Source organism: Vigna unguiculata, chromosome 6, assembly GCF_037176805.1.
Source record: "Vigna unguiculata cultivar grain cowpea cultivar isolate G323 ecotype 2 chromosome 6, ASM3717680v1, whole genome shotgun sequence".
Classification (NCBI taxonomy): domain Eukaryota; kingdom Viridiplantae; phylum Streptophyta; class Magnoliopsida; order Fabales; family Fabaceae; genus Vigna; species Vigna unguiculata.
This window is the reverse complement of record NC_140797.1, coordinates 29822100-29840706: the sequence shown is the minus strand read 5'-3', so window position 1 is coordinate 29840706 and position 18607 is coordinate 29822100. Positions and strand designations below refer to the sequence as shown.

The 18607-nt window shown below is 33.7% G+C and overlaps 3 protein-coding genes across 3 annotated transcripts; all 3 read left to right on the top strand.

Moving 5' to 3' along the window:
• Positions 1-990: 990 nt before the first annotated feature.
• On the top strand, positions 991-2231 carry LOC114189003 (glutathione S-transferase F9-like). The gene is made up of 3 exons (XM_028077697.2): positions 991-1210; positions 1285-1333; positions 1608-2231. Exons 1-3 carry the CDS (start codon positions 1067-1069, stop codon positions 2081-2083), a joined length of 669 nt encoding a protein of 222 aa, XP_027933498.1. The 5' UTR covers positions 991-1066; the 3' UTR covers positions 2084-2231.
• A 9779-nt stretch (positions 2232-12010) lies between these two features.
• LOC114186668 (glutathione S-transferase F10-like) lies at positions 12011-13555 on the top strand. The gene is made up of 3 exons (XM_028074645.2): positions 12011-12270; positions 12400-12448; positions 12836-13555. Exons 1-3 carry the CDS (start codon positions 12127-12129, stop codon positions 13288-13290), a joined length of 648 nt encoding a protein of 215 aa, XP_027930446.1. The 5' UTR covers positions 12011-12126; the 3' UTR covers positions 13291-13555.
• Positions 13556-16028: 2473 nt separating this feature from the next.
• On the top strand, positions 16029-17619 carry LOC114189228 (glutathione S-transferase F10-like). The gene is made up of 3 exons (XM_028077946.2): positions 16029-16300; positions 16435-16483; positions 16991-17619. The coding sequence occupies exons 1-3, from the start codon at positions 16157-16159 to the stop codon at positions 17443-17445; spliced, it is 648 nt and encodes a 215-aa protein (XP_027933747.1). The 5' UTR covers positions 16029-16156; the 3' UTR covers positions 17446-17619.
• Positions 17620-18607: the final 988 nt, after the last annotated feature.

Genomic DNA, 18607 nt, shown 5'->3' with positions numbered 1-18607 from the left:
AATTGTCTCACAAAACATAATCCCTAAGTACGTTTGTTATTTTGGACCGTGTGCTCTTTCTTCTAACTTCATTATTTGTATCCACTGCCACGTGTGATTGTTACCATTTGTTCATATTTTCTCCGCGTTGGTTTCATTATAGACAAGTGAACTTGTATTCATGCTTAGTGTCGCAAATCATGGATAAAAAATTTACTTTGACATTGAATATAAGTATAGATAATACTGAACTTTTAATGTATATATGTATCTCATTTTCGTTTTCATATACATTAATATCCATCTCCATCCTCATACATGCTCCTATAATACCTTTATTTTATTGAATAATCTAAAAAAATTATATTATTTTTCTTTCATATCCTTAATTTGATAACTTATTTTTAAGGCAGATTTTATTTCACAATTATCTAGATAATGTTATTTAATACTCTTATTTAGTTTTTATACAAGTATAATTTATGTCTTGTTTTTTGATGCTCACGAAAAGCAAAGAAAATGTATATTCTTTCATACTTGATAATATCATATACTTTTATTATTTAGTTTTTATTTTTGTAAAGAAAATTATTTAAACTAATATTTGAAATAATAAAAAAGTGGGCATGTACACGCCTAGGAATACAGTATAGTTCCCATTGATAAAAATAAAAGGAGACAATAATTTCATTCTCATTCAACATGAATATTAGAAACATGATTTGTTTTACCCTGAGAGATTGAAATAGAATAATCAAATTCCCAAATTCTCACCTGTGGTCACCACTAATTAAAGACATTGAATAGTCTTTATTACTATTATTTATTACATTTATTAAATATTTATTAAACCTTATCCATCCTGATGTGGTTGTAATTAAAAATATTGTGTAGTGTTTTATTACCTTTGGTATGAATTAATATTTTTGAGCACTTCAATAATTATTAAATAAAGTGGTCCGTTTTTCGTAACCTGTCTTGAAACTTCATCGTCTTTTTGTAGAGGTTGACACTATAAGAGACCACAAGGTTCACCTTCATTCCTGGATCAAATCTTCTCTAACGTTGTTTTATTCTGCAAATAAGAATGGTTGTGAAGGTGTATGGCCAAGATTATGCTAGCACTAAGGGAGTGATACTGTGTCTGATTGAGAAGGAAGTTGAGTTTGAAACTGTGCATGTTGATGGGTTTAAGGGAGAGCACAAACAACCCGAATACCTAAAGTTGCAGGTTCTTTTTCTTTCTTTCTCTCTGCAATTTTACCCATTTATTATTTCTCAATGCTTCTTGCTTCTTGTTTTCAGCCCTTTGGACTCTTTCCAGTTGTTGAAGATGGGGATTATGTTCTTTATGGTTAGTTCCTTTACCTATTTTCATATTTTCTTTATACATAATTTTAACTTAGAAATACAAGTTTGAATCTAAATCTCATAATATCGAGTAAAAATAAAAAAGTTAGACACCATATAACCCATAAACTCATTGTCTTAAGATTTTAGATCGAAAATGATGTCAGTTCCTTATATATGAATTGGACTCATGTTTCATTGATGTTGTATATCCACGGTAATTATCTATTTTCTCTTGAAAAACTAAACATATTAACATAACATAAATGATTGTGCAGAATCTCGAGCAATACTGAGGTATTATGCAGAAAAGTACAAAGATCAAGGGTCGAATTTGTTAGGAAAGACAATGGAAGAAAGAGGGCTTGTGGAACAATGGCTTGAAGTTGAAGCCCATCACTATACTCCACCAATCTACAACTTGGTAAAAATGTACATTGCTTATGTAGTAAGTGGAGAAGCAATGGACCCAAAGGCCATTGAAGAGAATGAGGAAAAGCTTGGAAAAGTGCTTGACATTTATGAAACGAGGCTATCAGAGACAAAGTACTTGGCAGGGGATTTCTTCAGTCTTGCTGATCTTAATCATCTTCAATATACTTATCATTTGGTGAATGATATGGAAAGAGGGTTTATGATTAGAGAAAGAAAGAATGTGAGTCGTTGGTGGGATGATATTAGCAGCAGACCCTCTTGGAAGAAGGTTCTTCGATCCTACAGAAACGTTTATGATGTGCTTAAGGAGATGAAGTAGAGTCTTAGCTTTTCTTTCACCTCAATAAAATGTTACCTTTTCTTTGTAGTAGTTCTTGAGCATATGATAAGAGTTTGATGTTAACCTATGAATCAAAGCTATGTAAAAGGATTTTAGGGTCAAAATAAAATGTCAGTTTAATAGTTTAGTGTGTTTCACCCATCGATGCAGTTCGTGTAAATTCAAAAGGCCCAATCTCGTTTCATGAAAAAACAAAGTTGTCACAATTATGATACTTTTTAGCCTAAAGAAAGATTATGTTTTGACAAAGGTTTATTATCAAATTTTTGATAAAATACACCTGACAATATTTTAATGGATGAAATAAAGATTTGATACTATTTAAAAGGAGAAAAAAAAAATTTAGTGTGTGTTAAAAAATAAACTCTCAAATTTTGTCCAAAAAACGTTTGTCAGATAATCATAATCCTTTTTTATTAGTTGGAATTTCGTTTCGCGAAAACTAAATTATAGTATGGTATTTTTATTGTTTTAAAAGTAAGCAGATTTTTTTAAAAAAAATTTATGCAAAAAATATTTATATTATTAGAGAAAAATATTTAATTTTAAAAAAATATAAAATACAAAAAAATTAAAAAAAAAATTCACGACGAATTGTGTTTAACTAAAATTTTATCAATATTAGTAGTAGTTTATATAAAATAATTGAAACAGAAAATTAAAAAAAAACAAGTAAAAAAAAACAAATTAAACAAATGAAAATGAAATTAAAAAATAATTAATTTATTAAGTTGAACTTACTTGATAATTTTAATGTGTTGAAATTAATGAACATACTGATTGTATATTGGTTTAATTTTGTTAATGTTTTATAATTTTGTTATATATTTTTGACTATTTAAATAAAAAAAGATATTTAATTTTAAAATATATCGATACCTTAAAAATATTAAGTAATTGTTTATAGATTACTAAAATTAGTTTTATTTTTTTTGTTATTTTACTATATTAATAAAATATGAAAATTTGTAAAAAAATAAATTTTTTGGTTAATAAATTTTGTGTTTAATAACTTTTTTAATAGTTTTTGTGTAAATAAAGTATGGCTAATAAATTTTTTGTAAGTGGTTAACAAATTTGATGTAGATAAATTTTGTGGTAAATATTGTTAATGTAACATCCCATTTAATAGTTTTTACGCTACTAAATAAAACATCATATTATGATCCAACAAAGCAGATAGTAGAAATATCCATTATAGGGTGATGATACAGTCATCCAAAATAACCATATAAGTCATTATCGACGTGTACAATCTATGTTACAGAAGAGATAATTTATACATCACAAAACTCCATAGAGCCTAACCCAAAAGCTACTACTGGATTTCCAAGCCAAGGATCAACTCCTGTCTAGGAGAGGAATATCTTCACCTGAATCCTTCTCTGCTCACACCAATTCATAGGTGATCATTGCAAAAGAGGACATACACAAGAAAAACAAGCACAGACAAAAAGAGTAAGCTAACTAAAAGAAGAGAAATTATGCAATTCAATCATAATTCATGAGCAAGTATCTTCACATCCATCAAAAATATTTAAACCACCACGACACAACACAAATACATGACTCTAGACTCAATATCCGGATTATGTAAGTGACATTGGATTTCTTGGTGGCTTGCACCTGTGAAGGTGCCCAAACTCTGCAGAGTTTGGACACAAGGGGTTATCACCCGACCACTCACAGGGTAAGTCTCCTTCGCGTCTAAGACTGATCAAGTCCAGAGACTAGGACCTCTTGCTACTCCTCACGACATAATCCATTTTGCTCTACATGAGCGTGAATGATTATTGGAGTTTCAGGATACCAACGAATCAGGAGTCCTCATGTCCTCACACACACTAACATATTCTCTGAAATTTCCCATGAAATTCTAGTTCATCCACATATTCTCATGATCCAATTTCATACAACTTTTCACATCACATACTATTAGTCAAAACAATCCAGCATAGTATTCAAAATTTTCACATTATCTCATTTAAATATAGGTTCATCCATTTAAAACAGAGAAATAAAGTCCCACAACAGTGATTCTCGCTCAAGCCAGAGAATCTCGTCCACGCGAGGGAGCTATCTCGCTTAGGCGGGTCATCCTCGCATGGGCAAGGCTTCAAACATAGGGAAATTATAATTGTTGGCGAATTCTCGCTCAGGTTTGGCCGTCTCGCTTGGGCGAGAGTGTCTCTCTCTCAAGCGAGACCAGCTCGCCTAGGCGACAATTCGCGTAGGAACAAAGGTGAGTTTCTGGTGTTTTTGCTCAGGCGAGGGTTTCTCGCCTAGGCGAAAACATAAGAGTTTCTAACCTGTTCTCACATGCAAACTCAGAAATCAAGGGAATTATAAAATCAATTCAAGCATCAACGAATCAAACAACAATTTACCACTCAATTACAGAATTTACAACCAGTAGAGAAGTGTTTTGTACAGAATTCCATGTAATTAAGTTAGCTTCCCTTACCTTTAAACAACTACTGGCTAGCAAAGAAGAAGCTCCTAACAAGGGCACCACTACTGCTCAAAACCTAAGGGGAAAGTGCAGATTCACCAAGCAAGTGAGGTTTCGAGATTCTAGCTCAGATATTTTGAAATTCCAATAATTGAAAGTTGAAGCCTAACTTACGGAAATGAGGGGAAGACTTAGCTTGAGAAGAGGGTTCTGCATTGGTCCCAATTTTGTCCACTGCACAAAGAAGAAGGATGAATTCAAATGGTGGACATGAACTTCAATTGTTGAGAGGAAAGAGAAGGCAGAAAAAGGGAGGTGGAGAGGGATAAGCTTATTCAATTGCCATTAATGAACATTGACTATGAAGTTGTGAGAGTTGGGAAGCAGATGGCTCTATGTTGTGTAGTGTGTTGTTCGTCCTTAAGCCTTTGGAGATGAGTGAGTAGTGGAATGAAGTGTGGCTCCTGTGAGGGTGTTGGTGAAGAACAAACCTCTTAATAACATGTTCATGTGTGTGTGAATGTTGTACAACAACCATAGATCGTGAAAATGTGTATGTGAGTGTTGTGTGTATGTGTGCAAGAATTGGTTCCATAAGTGATTCTCATGTGTGTTAAAAGGTGAAATAATTAGTTATGTAACTGATTTTAGTGTGTTGTGTAAAAGTGTAGAATCGACTATGGAACTAATTCTCGTGTGTATGTGTATGCGAGAGAGAGAGAGAGTGGGTGAGAGAGAATCAATTATGGAACTGATTCTTATGTGTGTTGTGTGTGAGTGATAGTGGGTCATAAGTGTGTGGGTGGGTCATGAGTGTGTGAGTGTGCATGTTTTGTTGTTGGATGTGTTTCAAAATATCCTTTCGTTTTGTGTAGCAAGAGCTGAAACTATTCGGTGATTTGTGATGGACAACATTTGTAGTGTTTGAAGTGTGGTTAAGGGCACTTGGTGGAGGTGGTTCGAGGTGTCGGTGTGTTGTTCTTGGTGCGAGATGAAGTTGGTTCATCTATGTTGGTAAGGTATGTTTTTATGGTTCATACTTTAGTGATTCCCCTTTGGTGAAGTTTTGAGATTGCATGGGCCATTGGTTCCACTAACTGGTATGTTCTTTAAAATCATTCCTTTGTGTTGCAAGAGCTATAAAGTGATAGTTGGAGGTGCGGTGAAGAGCATTTGCATTGGTTTGCAGTGTGGTTAGGGGCACTTGATGGACTTGGTTAGAGGTGTTGGTGCGACGTGAAAATGATTGATCTATGTTGATCAGGCTCTATTGTCTTTTTATGGTTCATATTTTGGTGATTTAATTTTGTGTAAATTGTATTATAGGTGGTAGATCTGGAAAAGAGCAATTTTTAGTTGTGGTGGGTGGTGTTAGTTGTCGTGGATGTAGACATACACATTGTACGCCGAACCACGTTAAATTCTCTGTGCCTATTTTCTCTCCTTTATTATTTCCTTTATTGCCTTGTTCCTAACAATTGGTATCAAGAGCCATTTTTCTTAGTATGCTCTGTGGTTGCAGCATTGTCTAATCTTCCACATCAGAAAAGATTTGGTTTCTATTTTCTTCTTGGGAATCTCAGTTTAGAGAAGTAGTAGGAGCTTTGGTCAATGGTAGCAAGAGCTTTGGTCAAAGGTAGCAGGAGCTTTGGTCAAAAGTCGCAGCAGGAGCTTTAGTCAAAGGCAGCATGAGCTTTGGTCAAAAGCAGTAAAGAGCTTTGGTTAAAAGCAGCAAGAGCAATGGCATTGGAAGAAGGGAATGTGAGGATTGAGAAGTTTGATGGCAATGACTTCGGGTTCTGGAAGATGCAGATAGAGGACTACCTGTATCAGAAGAAGTTGTATCTACCCTTAACAGGGCAGAAGCCAACCGACATGGAGCAAGCAGAATGGGATTTGTTAGATCGGCAGACACTCGGTGTGATCCGGTTGACATTAGCCAAGAATGTTACATTCAACATCATGAACGAGAACACAACCGTAGATTTGATGAAGGCATTGTCAAATATGTATGAGAAGCCATTTGCAGCCAATAAAGTGTATTTGATTCGCAGGCTAGTCAACCTAAAAATGGGTGAAGGTAACTCGATTACTAATCATATTAGTGAATTTAATACAATTATTGCACAGTTGACATCAGTGCAGATAACATTTGATGATGAGGTGAAAGCATTAATTTTATTATCATCTATTCTGGAAAGTTGGAGTGCAACTGTTACTATAGTTAGTAATTCTGCAAGTAATAGTAAGTTGAAGCTTGATAACATCCGTGACTTGATCTTAAGCGAAGATGTTCACAGGAAAAGTTCAGGGGAATCTTCTAGTTCTAGTTCTGGTTCAACATTGAGTACTGAAACTAGAGGAAGAAGTAGCCAGAAAGGTCGTAATCAAGGCCGAGGCAGATCAAAGTCTAGAGAGAAATCAAAACCAAAATTCTGGAATGATATCACTTGTTGGAATTGTCAGAAAATGGGTCACTTTACAAATCAATGTAGGACTCCAAGGAAGAACAACAACAATAAGAGGCAAGATAATGATCAATCAGCAAATGCAGCAACTGATGAAATTGAAGATGCACTATTATGTAGTCTAGATAGTTCTATTGACTCATGGATTATGGACTTGGGTGCGTCATTTCATACTACACCTTCCTTAGAATTATTATCTAACTTTGTTCCAGGAAAGTTTGGGAAGGCCTACCTTGCATATGGAAAATCTCTTGATATTATAGGAAGAAGTGATATCAATTTCAGAACCTCTAATTGAAGTGTGTGGACTTTGAAGAATGTCAGACATATTACAGCCTTAAAGAGAAACTTAATATCTATAGGGCAGTTGGATGATGAGGGGCATTACACCACCTTTGGAGATGGACATTGGAAGGTAATGAAAGGTAATCTTGTTGTTGCTCGTGGAAAGAAGCAAGGATCTCTTTACATGATTGCAGATGAGGATATGATATCAGTTGCAAAAGTTGGCAACAGTTCCTCTTTGTGGCATCAAAGACTTGGCATATGAGTGAGAAAGGAATGAAGCTCATGGTCTTAGAAGGTAAAATACCTAACTTGAAGCATGTTGACGTTGGACCTTGCGAACATTGTATCTTTGGAAAGCAGAAAAATGTTAGCTTCTCCAAAACAAGTAAGTCGTCTAAAGTTGAAAGACTAGCACCAGTGCATACAGATATTTGGGGGCCAGCTCCAGTGAAATCTCTTGGAGGTTCACAATATTATGTAACCTTCAGTGATGACTCTACAAGAAAGGTATGGGTTTATTTTCTTAAAAATAAATCTGATGTGTTTTCTGTGTTTAAAAGGTGGAAACAGGAGGTTGAGACTCAAACAGGTTTAAAGATTAAATGGTTGAAGTCTGATAATGGTGGAGAATATGACAGTAGTCAATTCAAGGAGTTTTGTTCAGAGAATGAGATCAGAATGATCAAGACGGTTCCAGGAACACCAGAACAAAACGATGTGGCAGAAAGAATGAACAAAACCTTGAATGAGAGAGCAAGATGTATGAGAATCCAGTCAGGATTACCCAAGGTATTTTGGGCAGATGCAATAAGCACAATAGTCTATCTCATAAACAAAGGACCATCAGTTCCTTTAGGCTATCAGTTACCTGAAGAAGTCTGGTCTGGAAATGAGGTAAACCTTTCACATCTGAAAGTTTTTATATTTTGTTGAACTCTAATAGTAGAGATAATTGGACCCTAAGGAAAAGCGATGCTATTTCATTGGCTATGGATCTGACATGTAAGGCTACAGGTTTTGGGATGACCAAAACAAGAAAATTATCAGAAGTAGAAATGTTAGTTTTAATGAAAACATGTTCTATAAGGATAGGACTACAGAATTTACAAATGCAAAAAACAGCTAGAGCAGGTATCATTAGAAGAAATTTTAGAAAGTGATGTAGTCAACAGAAGGCAGAATACAGAAGTAGAGCCTGAGTTAGAGCTTGAGTCAAAGTCTGGGTCAGAACCTGAACAGATAGTAGAGTCAGTAACTCCTGAATTACCGACTAGAAGGTCTAACAGAACAATTGTAGCACCACAAAGGTACTTCCCTTCATTGCATTACTTGTTGTTGATTGATGCGGTGAGCTAGAGCATTTTGCTGAGGCTATGCAGGGAGATGAATCTATTAAGTGGGAGCTAGCAATGGAAGATGAGATAAAGTCTCTTCAGAAGAATAAGACATGGTCTTTAACCAAGCTTCCAGAAGGAAAGAAGGTTTTGTAAAATAGGTAGGTCTATCGGTTAAAAGAAGAACCATATGGTAGCAAATGATATAAGGACTCGTAGTGAAAGGGTTCCAACAGAGACAAGGAATTGACTTCACAGATATTTTCTCTCTTGTTGTCAAGATGACTACCATCAGAGTTATCTTGAGTATAGTAGCTGTAGAAAATCTTCATCTGGAGTAGTTAGATGTGAAAACTGCATTCCTACATGGAGATCTTGAGGAAGAAATCTTTATGGCACAACCAAAAGGTTTTGAAGTACAAGGCAAAAAGAATCTTGTATGCAAGCTTCATAAAAGTTTGTATGGATTGAAATAAGCACCAAGACAATGGTACAAGAAGTTTAATGAGTTTATGAGAAACTCAGGATTTCAAACATGTGAAGAAGATCATTGTTGTTACGTGAAGAAATATGTTGATAGTTATATCATTCTTGCCTTGTATGTTGATGACATGTTGATTGCTGGTGCTAATATGGCAGAAATTGACAGGTTGAAGAAACAATTGTTAGAAAATTTTGAAATGAAGGATCTTGGTCCAGCCAAATAAATTCTTGTAATGAGAATTTCCAGGGATAGATCTGAAGGTATTCTAAACTTATCTCAGGAAAAATATATAGAAAAATTGCTTAACAGGTTCAATGTTGGAAATGCTAAAACTAGGAATACACCTTTGGGAACTCACTTAAAGTTCTCAAAAAGGCAATCTTCTCAGACGGAGGAAGAAGAAAGTCACATGTCTAAAGTGCCATATGCATCTGCAGTAGGGAGCTTGATGTATGCTATGGTTTGCACCAGACTTGATATAGCACATGCAGTGGGAGTTGTGAGCAGGTTTCTATCCAATCCCGAAAAGGAGCATTGGGAAGGCGTGAAGTGGATATTGAGATATTGGAAGGGCACTTCAAAGATGAATTTGTCTTTTAAAAGAAGTAATCTCACTTTACAAGGGTTTTCTGATGCAGATTTGGGAGGTGATTTGGATGGTAGAAAGAGCACAACAGGTTATATTTTTACGTTGGGTGGCACAACTATCAGTTGGAATTCCAAACTTCAAGATAGAGTCTCCCTTTCAACCACTGAAGCTAAATATGTAGCTATCTCAGAAGCAGCAAAAGAGATGATATGGTTGAAAAATCTTCTAAAAGAATTAGGAAAAGGGCAAGATGAATCTCCATTGTTCAGTGACAGTCAAAGTGTCATTTGTCTTGCTAAAAATCCAATTCTTCATTCCAGATGCAAGCACATTGAATTGAAGTATCATTTTATCAAAAACTTGATAAATGATGGAGACTTGATTTTGTTGAAGATTCCAAGTGCAGAGAGTCTAGCTGATATGTTGACCAAGACTGTCACAACAACTAAGTTAAGGCTTTGCATTGCCTCAACTAGCCTTCGAGAAAATTGATGATGAAGGCACTACACTAGGTGGTAATGTAAATCAAACCCCAAGTGAGAGAATTGTTAGTATTATGGTACTTGATTTAGTCCCACATCACTTAGAATAGTGAGATGTGGTTCTCTATTTTACTATATAAGAGACTCTATGTAAAGCTTTGAGATACACCAGAAATACAAATACTTCCTAGTGTAGTCATGGACGTAGGCATACACATTGTATGCCGAACAACGTTAAATTCTCTATGTTTATTTTCTCTCCTTTATTCTTTCTTTTATTGCCTTGTTCTTAACAGTGTTAGGTTGTTGTTCTTGTTAGTAGTTTAGGTTAAGCTTCTTCTTTGTATAAGTCAAGAGTGTAGGTTAAGCTTGTTCTTTGTATAAGTTGTCAAGAGGTAAGTGTTGTATGTTGTAGCTATTGGTTGCTTATGTCTATTTGAGTTAAATGTATTCTAAATGTTCAGGATAATTAATCTTTGCCATTTTACTATTCTATATTTTATTGTTGTTAGAAAACAAAATTGTTAGTAATACTTATTATAAATCGGTAGTTTTAAGAAATGTTGATGGCTCTTGCTAAGGAATTTAACAAATTTTGTCTTGATATAAAAGATTTAAATTCAGTAGTGATTTGAATTTTATTTTGTATAAATTGTAAATGATTTTAGAGTCTCATTTAAGTAAATGTAATAACCTTTATGTTTGTTTAAGGTAATTTAAATGAAAGAAAAATTAGATATCATATTTAGTATAAACCAACACGTAACAAAAAAAAAATCAAATTATATCATATTTTAAAAAATAAAAACTTCATTGAGAAAAAAAAAAACTAAACCAATTTAAAATTTTCGTGAGAAAATAAATATCAAAAACATAATTAAACCCTTTTCCCTCACATTAACGAAAAATGACATATCCTAAAATGCACTCTCAGTAATGCAAATCCAACTTGTCGGGTCTCAATCCATCCATTCTACACGAATTTCTACATACATACAATGTAAAATAATAAAGAATAAAGTAAGGACGCATGAGTAAAGTCACACATGGAAAATAAAATAACTTATATTTTAACTAAAATAACTTAAGAATATCTATAATATTGTACTTAAAATCAATCACGGGACTGTCACAAACAGACAATTTTGTGAATTTAGTGATTCACAAAATTGCTATAGCAAGATGTGGCCAATTGTAGTTTCTCTTCTTCATTGGTTGGCAAAAAAGTTGTTACTTGAGCAACTACACATTGTATTATTACAACTAAGTTCACAATATTCTACTAATTAATTCTTATTATTTCGAAAATTTTATTTAAAAGCTTTTATTATTTCTGATCAATATTTTACACATTTTATACGTATCATAATTTTTTGAAAAATAAAACAGCATCTACTTTGATTTTATAAATATACTCTTGCCACTTCTTTTGTTTTATAACTCAACAATTAATGAAGTCTGAATATGTAACCTTATACATTTAAGCCCACCCTAATAAATATATTCGATTACATCCCATTTAGACAAGATATTTGGTCAAATGATTCTTTTAACTTTTTCATGAATCCTGTCGTGGAATGTTAAATAATGTAACATTCTTCTGAATAATTTTTTTCTGTTTTAGAAAACATCGATCATCTAAACACATCTTATATCTTTTGTTTTGAAACAAAATCTGTATGGTAATAAAATATATTGAGTGCTGATAGTGGAAACATAAAGTTAAAATTAAAAAAACAATAGTCAGTATCAAGCACTAAAAAAGCAAAATGCTATTTGTGCTCAATAATTTACTAAACAATTGAAAAGTAACTGATAAACCAATGACTTTCAAGCTATAAGCTCATGAATGAACAGCATAAAACCACAACTTGACAGACAAACACATTCAAACTACAGAGAAAGAGAAAAATTTAGATACAAAAATGGTGGTAAAGGTGTATGGTCCAACTTTTGCATCGCCCAAAAGGGTGGTTGTGTGTCTGATTGAGAAAGATATTGAGTTTGAAGCGGTTCATGTTGATCTCTTTAAGGGAGAGAATAAGGAACCCGAGTTCCTTAAGTTGCAGGTTTATTTTTTCTTTTGTTACTTAGTTTTTGACCCCAAAGCTGCAACTTCACTTGGTTTTTGGAATTTTGTAACATTTGCCTTTTTTCTTTCTCATGTTTAATTATACATATGTCTGATAATTCTGCAGCCATTTGGATCAGTCCCTGTTATTCAAGATGGTGATTATACTCTATATGGTAAACCACAAAAACCCCTTTTTTTTATTCTCTGCATTTTTTTTTTCTTGTGCATGTGGTTAAGGAATGGTGGCTTTCCAACTTTTGATCTTTCTAGTTTTGTTCTTCACTTTGTGCGTCTCTTATTTATGTCGGTAGTTGAAACTATTTACCGAGAATGTTGTATGAGTTGTGAGGTTAGGATTGTTCATTCTTGCTCTGCAGTATTGCCTTTACTAATTTCTACTTATAAATCAGTTTCTCCATGAGATTGCTGTGTGAAATTTCCAATGCAGGATAGTCTAAAATGTTGAATGCTTACTTTCCAATGTTCATTTTCTCTGTTCTTTTGCAAATGTAGGATGGTCTATGTTCATTCTAATGCATTGATTTAAACCAATTTTGCAGAATCTCGTGCAATAATCAGATACTTTGCAGAGAAGTATAAAGACCAAGGAACAGACTTGTTGGGAAAGACAATAGAAGAAAAGGGACTTGTGGAACAATGGCTTGAAGTGGAAGCTCATAATTTTCACCCACCACTCTACAACTTGGTTATCAATCTTCTGTTTGCACCATTAAGGGGTGCTGCATCAGACCAAAAAGTGATAGAAGAGAGTGATAAAAAGCTTGAGAAGGTGCTTGATGTTTATGAGGAGAGGCTCTCAAAAAGCAAGTACTTGGCTGGTGAGTTCTTCAGCCTTGCTGATCTTAGCCATCTCCCATTTGGTCATTATTTGGTGAACCAAACTGGAAGAGGGAATTTGGTTAGAGAAAGGAAGCATGTGAGTGCTTGGTGGGATGATATCAGCAACAGACCATCTTGGAAGAAGGTTCTTGAGTTATACCAATACCCTGTCTAGATGCTTAATTAGCCCTATTTCTATATCCGTGATGGTTGAGGGATAAGCCTTCAGTGTTTTCTAATACCTGCTTGAGAATAAAATGGAGGCTATATGCAAGATGTGGACCTGTAACTTGTTTTTGGATTTGGATCTTTTTCTCTGCTAAAATAAACATAGTTGTATCTTATAAGTTCAGATCTTGTCACAAATATTACCATATCCAAATAATGACCGAGAGCAGCCTCTCCTGTTTTTGGAGACTGGTTATTGTTGATTTGACCCATATGCATGACTTAAGCTATTTATTGTGACAAAGTGATTTTAACAGGTAAAATGTCGTTTTATTCTTATAATTCTTACAAGTTGCTGCTAAAAAGTAAAGAAAGTGCCACCAAATTATCTTTATTGGTTTTATCTTCCTGGACTCATGATTCAGCAACATGCTTTTTTGTGAGGAGTGTCATGAATTCATTCATCGTCTTTATTGTTTCAAGGTTGGTGGTCACAATCTACTATGTCTAGCTGGTCACATAATACTTACGATTTTGTTCTTTTTTTGGTCTGATATATCTTACTCATGTCGAAACGCATAATAAGTCGACTTTTGTGTTCCTTATCGAGAATCATACGCTTCAACTCATAATATTCTAGTACACACGCCATTTTTCTAAATCTCAACACACCATCGATTCTCGTACTAAAAACCTTAGCTTCCTTCATCACTACCCAACCCAACAATTCAGTGGTCTTTCTCAAACCGGGATTCAACAACTATTTTGCCTAGATCATTTCCAAGAAATCATTAGTTATAGGCATAGGCATTCACTAACATCTCTCTTTTCTCCAATCTCAAAAACTCAGCTTCCTTATCAAATCTAGCACTATCAAAAAGTATTTATCCAAGAATCTCAGCTTGAAATTCTCCCAACTCACAACTTCAATTCTACTGCTACAAAGCATCGGTCATACTCTCCATGGCCTTCACCAACCGGTAAAACTGAGGAGGTCTACGAGCCATTTCTGATGCAACACAAATGCAAAGTTTAAAACAAGCCTTAAACAATAAACAATGCACGACTATTATCAACTAACAACAATTATACAAATCTAACAACCCTACTTCCCACAAACTGATACAAAAAATGCGTCGCCCTATATTAGAATACAAAGAACTACTAATAAGTATCAACATTTAAGATATAAAGTGCAATCAAATAAAATATATGCATACACTGCCTTTAAAACCTTCCAAGTTCTTCAGAATATAACATAAAAGAAGGAGTATCTCAAAGCAACTATATATACATATATAACACTACTATACTACTAGGTCTCTCTAACAGCCCCGCGGAAAAACACATATGCCCAACGCCATGCTTCCTAAGGGTCCCTAGAATTAAATTCCGTGTGGCAATTAATCATAACACGCTTCTCCATTCCATTAACACAAAATCAATCATCAATTTAGAGCTAAAAAAATATTATAAATAAAATAGTTTCCCTTATCTTAGATAAAGAGTCCAAGTCTTTGCTCAGACCAAAAATCCTTAGGTAACTTTAACTACATATAGAAACCCTATATCAGTGATTTGAATATTCTATCAAGACCACAATAGAATACATATCAACTAGATAAAGCCACGTTCAATCCCTCAAAGGCCACATGCAACATAATGTATAATTGACTCAAGAAAAAAGAAAAAAACAACTTGCATTATAGACAAATCCAATTTGTTGATCTTTACACCAAGAGTCTTATGATAAACTCGAATCTTCTAAAAGACCAGAAGAGACGTAAAAATCTTAGAAAAAAAAAAGTAAAAAACGTTTAAAAAAAAGTTGTTTAGAAGTGAAATATTTTATAAAATCAAACTCGCTTAACTAAAATTTTATTTATAATTATTTACTTTTTAATAATAAAATATACCGGTATCAATTATAAAACTATTTTATACTCTTAACTAATTTCTAAAACACTTCACAAAATTGACGGGAAAGAAAGTACAATAAAGGAAGTTAAATCAGGTAATATCCCTTTATTCTAATAATTCTTACAAAGGTAACACTAAATAATGTTATGTCAAAATATTTCAAGGACTTAAATTAAATAAATATTCCATTTATGATGGTCTAACTCAATGTTCTCTTCATTTTATTTAATTTTTTTCATCCTTTATTTCGATCATTTCTGATTACACCCTACAATTTTTAAAATAACCATTTTACGGTTTATAGCAGTGAGCTCTAGATTATCTGTTTCGAAAACATTCTACAACAAGTTTTTTATTAGGATTGGATTTAGAATTTTCGGAAGAGAATTTTGAAATAAGATTTTTAACATGATTCTTTTGAATACATGAAATATAATTTACAAAGAGTGTTATGGAACAAAACTTTTAAAACAAATTTTTTATAATACATATAATATTTTCGGAAACCAGCTTTTCAAAACTAATTTTTCAGCATATATAAAATATGTTTCAGAACAAGTTTTTACAACAAAATTTTGAGAACGAGTTTTCCTCAAAAACAAACTCTCATTTTTTTCTTTTCTTCGTCTTCTTCCTATCAAAGCGCGGTGGAGAATGAAAGAGCAACTGTGATAATAATGACAACAGAAACGGTGTAAATAATAATGGGATGCAGGATTTTCTTCCGACAGCTACTTTAATACGTTGGGCCCAGCCATAGGAAAAAGTTTGATGTCTGGTTACTTTTCAAAGTAGCCTAAGGTAGCAAAGTACTATTTTTTTTTCTCGTCATAAATAATTTTCTAAAATAATCAATAGGGTATTATAAAAATGCAAAAGAATGTGTGATAAGAACATGAGTGAACCGCATGAAACCACAACTTGACTGACACAAACAAAATTTAGACACAAAAATGGTGGTGAAGGTGTATGGTCCAACTTATGCATCCCCTAAAAGGGTGGTTGTGTGTCTGATCGAGAAGGAAATTGAGTTTGAAGCAGTTCATGTTGATCTTTTCAAGGGAGAGAATAAGAAACCCGAGTTCCTTGAGTTGCAGGTTCAATTTTTCTTTTGCTACTTAGTTTTTGATCCACATAAGCTGCACCTTCACTTGGTTTTAGGAATTCTTGTAACATTTGCCTTTTTTTTTTCATGTCTAATTAATTATACTTGTGTCTGATGATTCTGCAGCCATTTGGATCACTTCCTGTTATTCAAGATGGTGATTATACTCTCTATGGTAAACCACAAAGCTCCTTTCTGCATATTTTTTCTTGTGCCTATGTTAAGCAATGGTGGCTTTTCAACTTTTGATCTTTCTAGTGATGTTCTTCACTTTATTTGCCCTCTTATTCATGTGGGTAGTTGAAACTATTTATCAAGAATGTTGTTTGATTTGTGAGGTTAGGGTTGTTTATTCTTGCTCTGCACTTTTGCTTTCCTAATTGCTATTCCTTTGCTCTAAAAGGAGGCTCGGAGAGGTTTATAAATCAGTTGCTCCATGAAATTGGTGTTAATTGTTTTTGATAAACATATGTTATTGTTTGATCCATGACGCATCATACATTTCTCTGCCGTGGACCTTAATGGGTTGGTATGAATTGGTTTTTATTGTTCGAAATTCCCAATGTAGGATAATCCGAAAGGTCGAATGCTTACTTCCCCAAAATGCATTTTCTCTGTTCTTTTGCAAAAAGTAAGATAGTCTATGTTCATTCTAACTCACTGATTTTAACCAATGTTGCAGAATCTCGAGCAATAATCAGATACTTTGCAGAGAAGTATAAAGACCAAGGAACAGACTTGTTGGGAAAGACAATAGAAGAAAAGGGACTAGTGGAACAATGGCTTGAAGTGGAAGCTCATAACTTTCACCCACCACTCTACAACTTGGTTATCAATCTTCTATTTGCCCCATTAATGGGTGCTCCATCAGACCAAAAAGTGATAGAAGAGAGTGATAAAAAGCTTGAGAAGGTGCTTGATGTTTATGAGGAGAGACTCTCAAAAAGCAAGTACTTGGCTGGTGAGTTCTTCAGCCTTGCTGATCTTAGCCATCTCCCATTTGGTCATTATTTGGTGAACCAAACTGGAAGAGGGAATTTGGTTAGAGAAAGGAAGCATGTGAGTGCTTGGTGGGATGATATCAGCAATAGACCATCTTGGAAGAAGGTTCTTGAGTTATACCAATACCCTGTCTAATGCTTTATTGGCCCTATTTCTTTTTCCATAATGGTTGAGGGATAAGCCTTTAGTGTTTTCTAATACCTGCTTGAGAATAAAGTGGAGCTATATGCAAGATGTGGACCTGTAACTTGTTTTGGATTTGGATCTTTTCCTCTGCTTGAATAAACATAGTTATATCTTATAAGCTCAGATCTTGTCACAGATACAATAATTACCATGAATATGGATGCATGTTTCAAGTTATTTATTGTGACCAATTGATTTTAAGAGGTAAAATATCATTTTATCTATATAATTCTTAAAAGTTGATGCTAAACAGAAAGTAAGACCAAATTATCTTCATTGGCTTTATCTCCATGTTTTCATCAACCTCTTGGCTTTTTATTGCACCAGACATAACCACGAAAGTCTGACGACTATAATCTCGTGTACTTGTGAAAGATTGGCTATCGTCATAATCATGGAAGTGAAAGGAGGGTAGTTATTAGTGTTGGGTTAGGCTCCTAACTCAAACTATAACTGTGTCTAAAAAGTTCAAATTAATTAAGTCTATTTTGTTTCATTTAACTTAAGTGGGGAAGGTTAACAGATAATGTTATTTTCATAGACTTTGGAAGAGAGAAAAGACAGAAAATTGATTGGCATATTCACTAAGTTGTCTTAGTAAAATTGTAATTCATGCTCAGTTAACTGTTAGATTGGTTGAATTTGATAGCAGGTTCAAGGCATATGCTTCTTCATTTGACTGTTAGGATAGTCAATTCGAGATTTGTGGTTAGAGAAATTAGTTTTACAATGTTATTCTATTTTAGGTGACTTTTTCTTTATTCTTCATATTTGAGACCGTTATTGTTTTGATGTGTTGATTAGTTATGGGTACTTATTTGTGTTTTTTATTTAACTTTCTTGTAATATTTAATCTTAGTGGAGCTTGATTGATTGACTTGTCTATGTGGGTTTTTACTTCTTATATTGAGAGAGTTTTCTCATGTTAAAGATATTGGTATTCTCTTCTATAATTATTGTTTTTCTTTTTTTATTGTTGTTGCTACTCAAATTCTCACAAGTTTGGGAAAATTATTTTCACTCCATACTTTGTATTTTTTGTTGTTTGTTGTGGTTTTTCTCATGATAGTGGTATCAAACCTCTTAGTTTGGGGTTATATTTACTTGCTTG

Coding starts and splice junctions, on each gene's coding strand:
- LOC114189003 (XM_028077697.2), top strand. CDS start 1,067: ATGGTTGTGAAGGTGTATGGCCAAGATTATGCTAGCACTAAGGGAGTG. Junction 1,211..1,284: donor CCGAATACCTAAAGTTGCAG/GTTCTTTTTCTT, acceptor TCTTGTTTTCAG/CCCTTTGGACTCTTTCCAGT. Junction 1,334..1,607: donor TGGGGATTATGTTCTTTATG/GTTAGTTCCTTT, acceptor ATGATTGTGCAG/AATCTCGAGCAATACTGAGG.
- LOC114186668 (XM_028074645.2), top strand. CDS start 12,127: ATGGTGGTAAAGGTGTATGGTCCAACTTTTGCATCGCCCAAAAGGGTG. Junction 12,271..12,399: donor CCGAGTTCCTTAAGTTGCAG/GTTTATTTTTTC, acceptor ATAATTCTGCAG/CCATTTGGATCAGTCCCTGT. Junction 12,449..12,835: donor TGGTGATTATACTCTATATG/GTAAACCACAAA, acceptor CCAATTTTGCAG/AATCTCGTGCAATAATCAGA.
- LOC114189228 (XM_028077946.2), top strand. CDS start 16,157: ATGGTGGTGAAGGTGTATGGTCCAACTTATGCATCCCCTAAAAGGGTG. Junction 16,301..16,434: donor CCGAGTTCCTTGAGTTGCAG/GTTCAATTTTTC, acceptor ATGATTCTGCAG/CCATTTGGATCACTTCCTGT. Junction 16,484..16,990: donor TGGTGATTATACTCTCTATG/GTAAACCACAAA, acceptor CCAATGTTGCAG/AATCTCGAGCAATAATCAGA.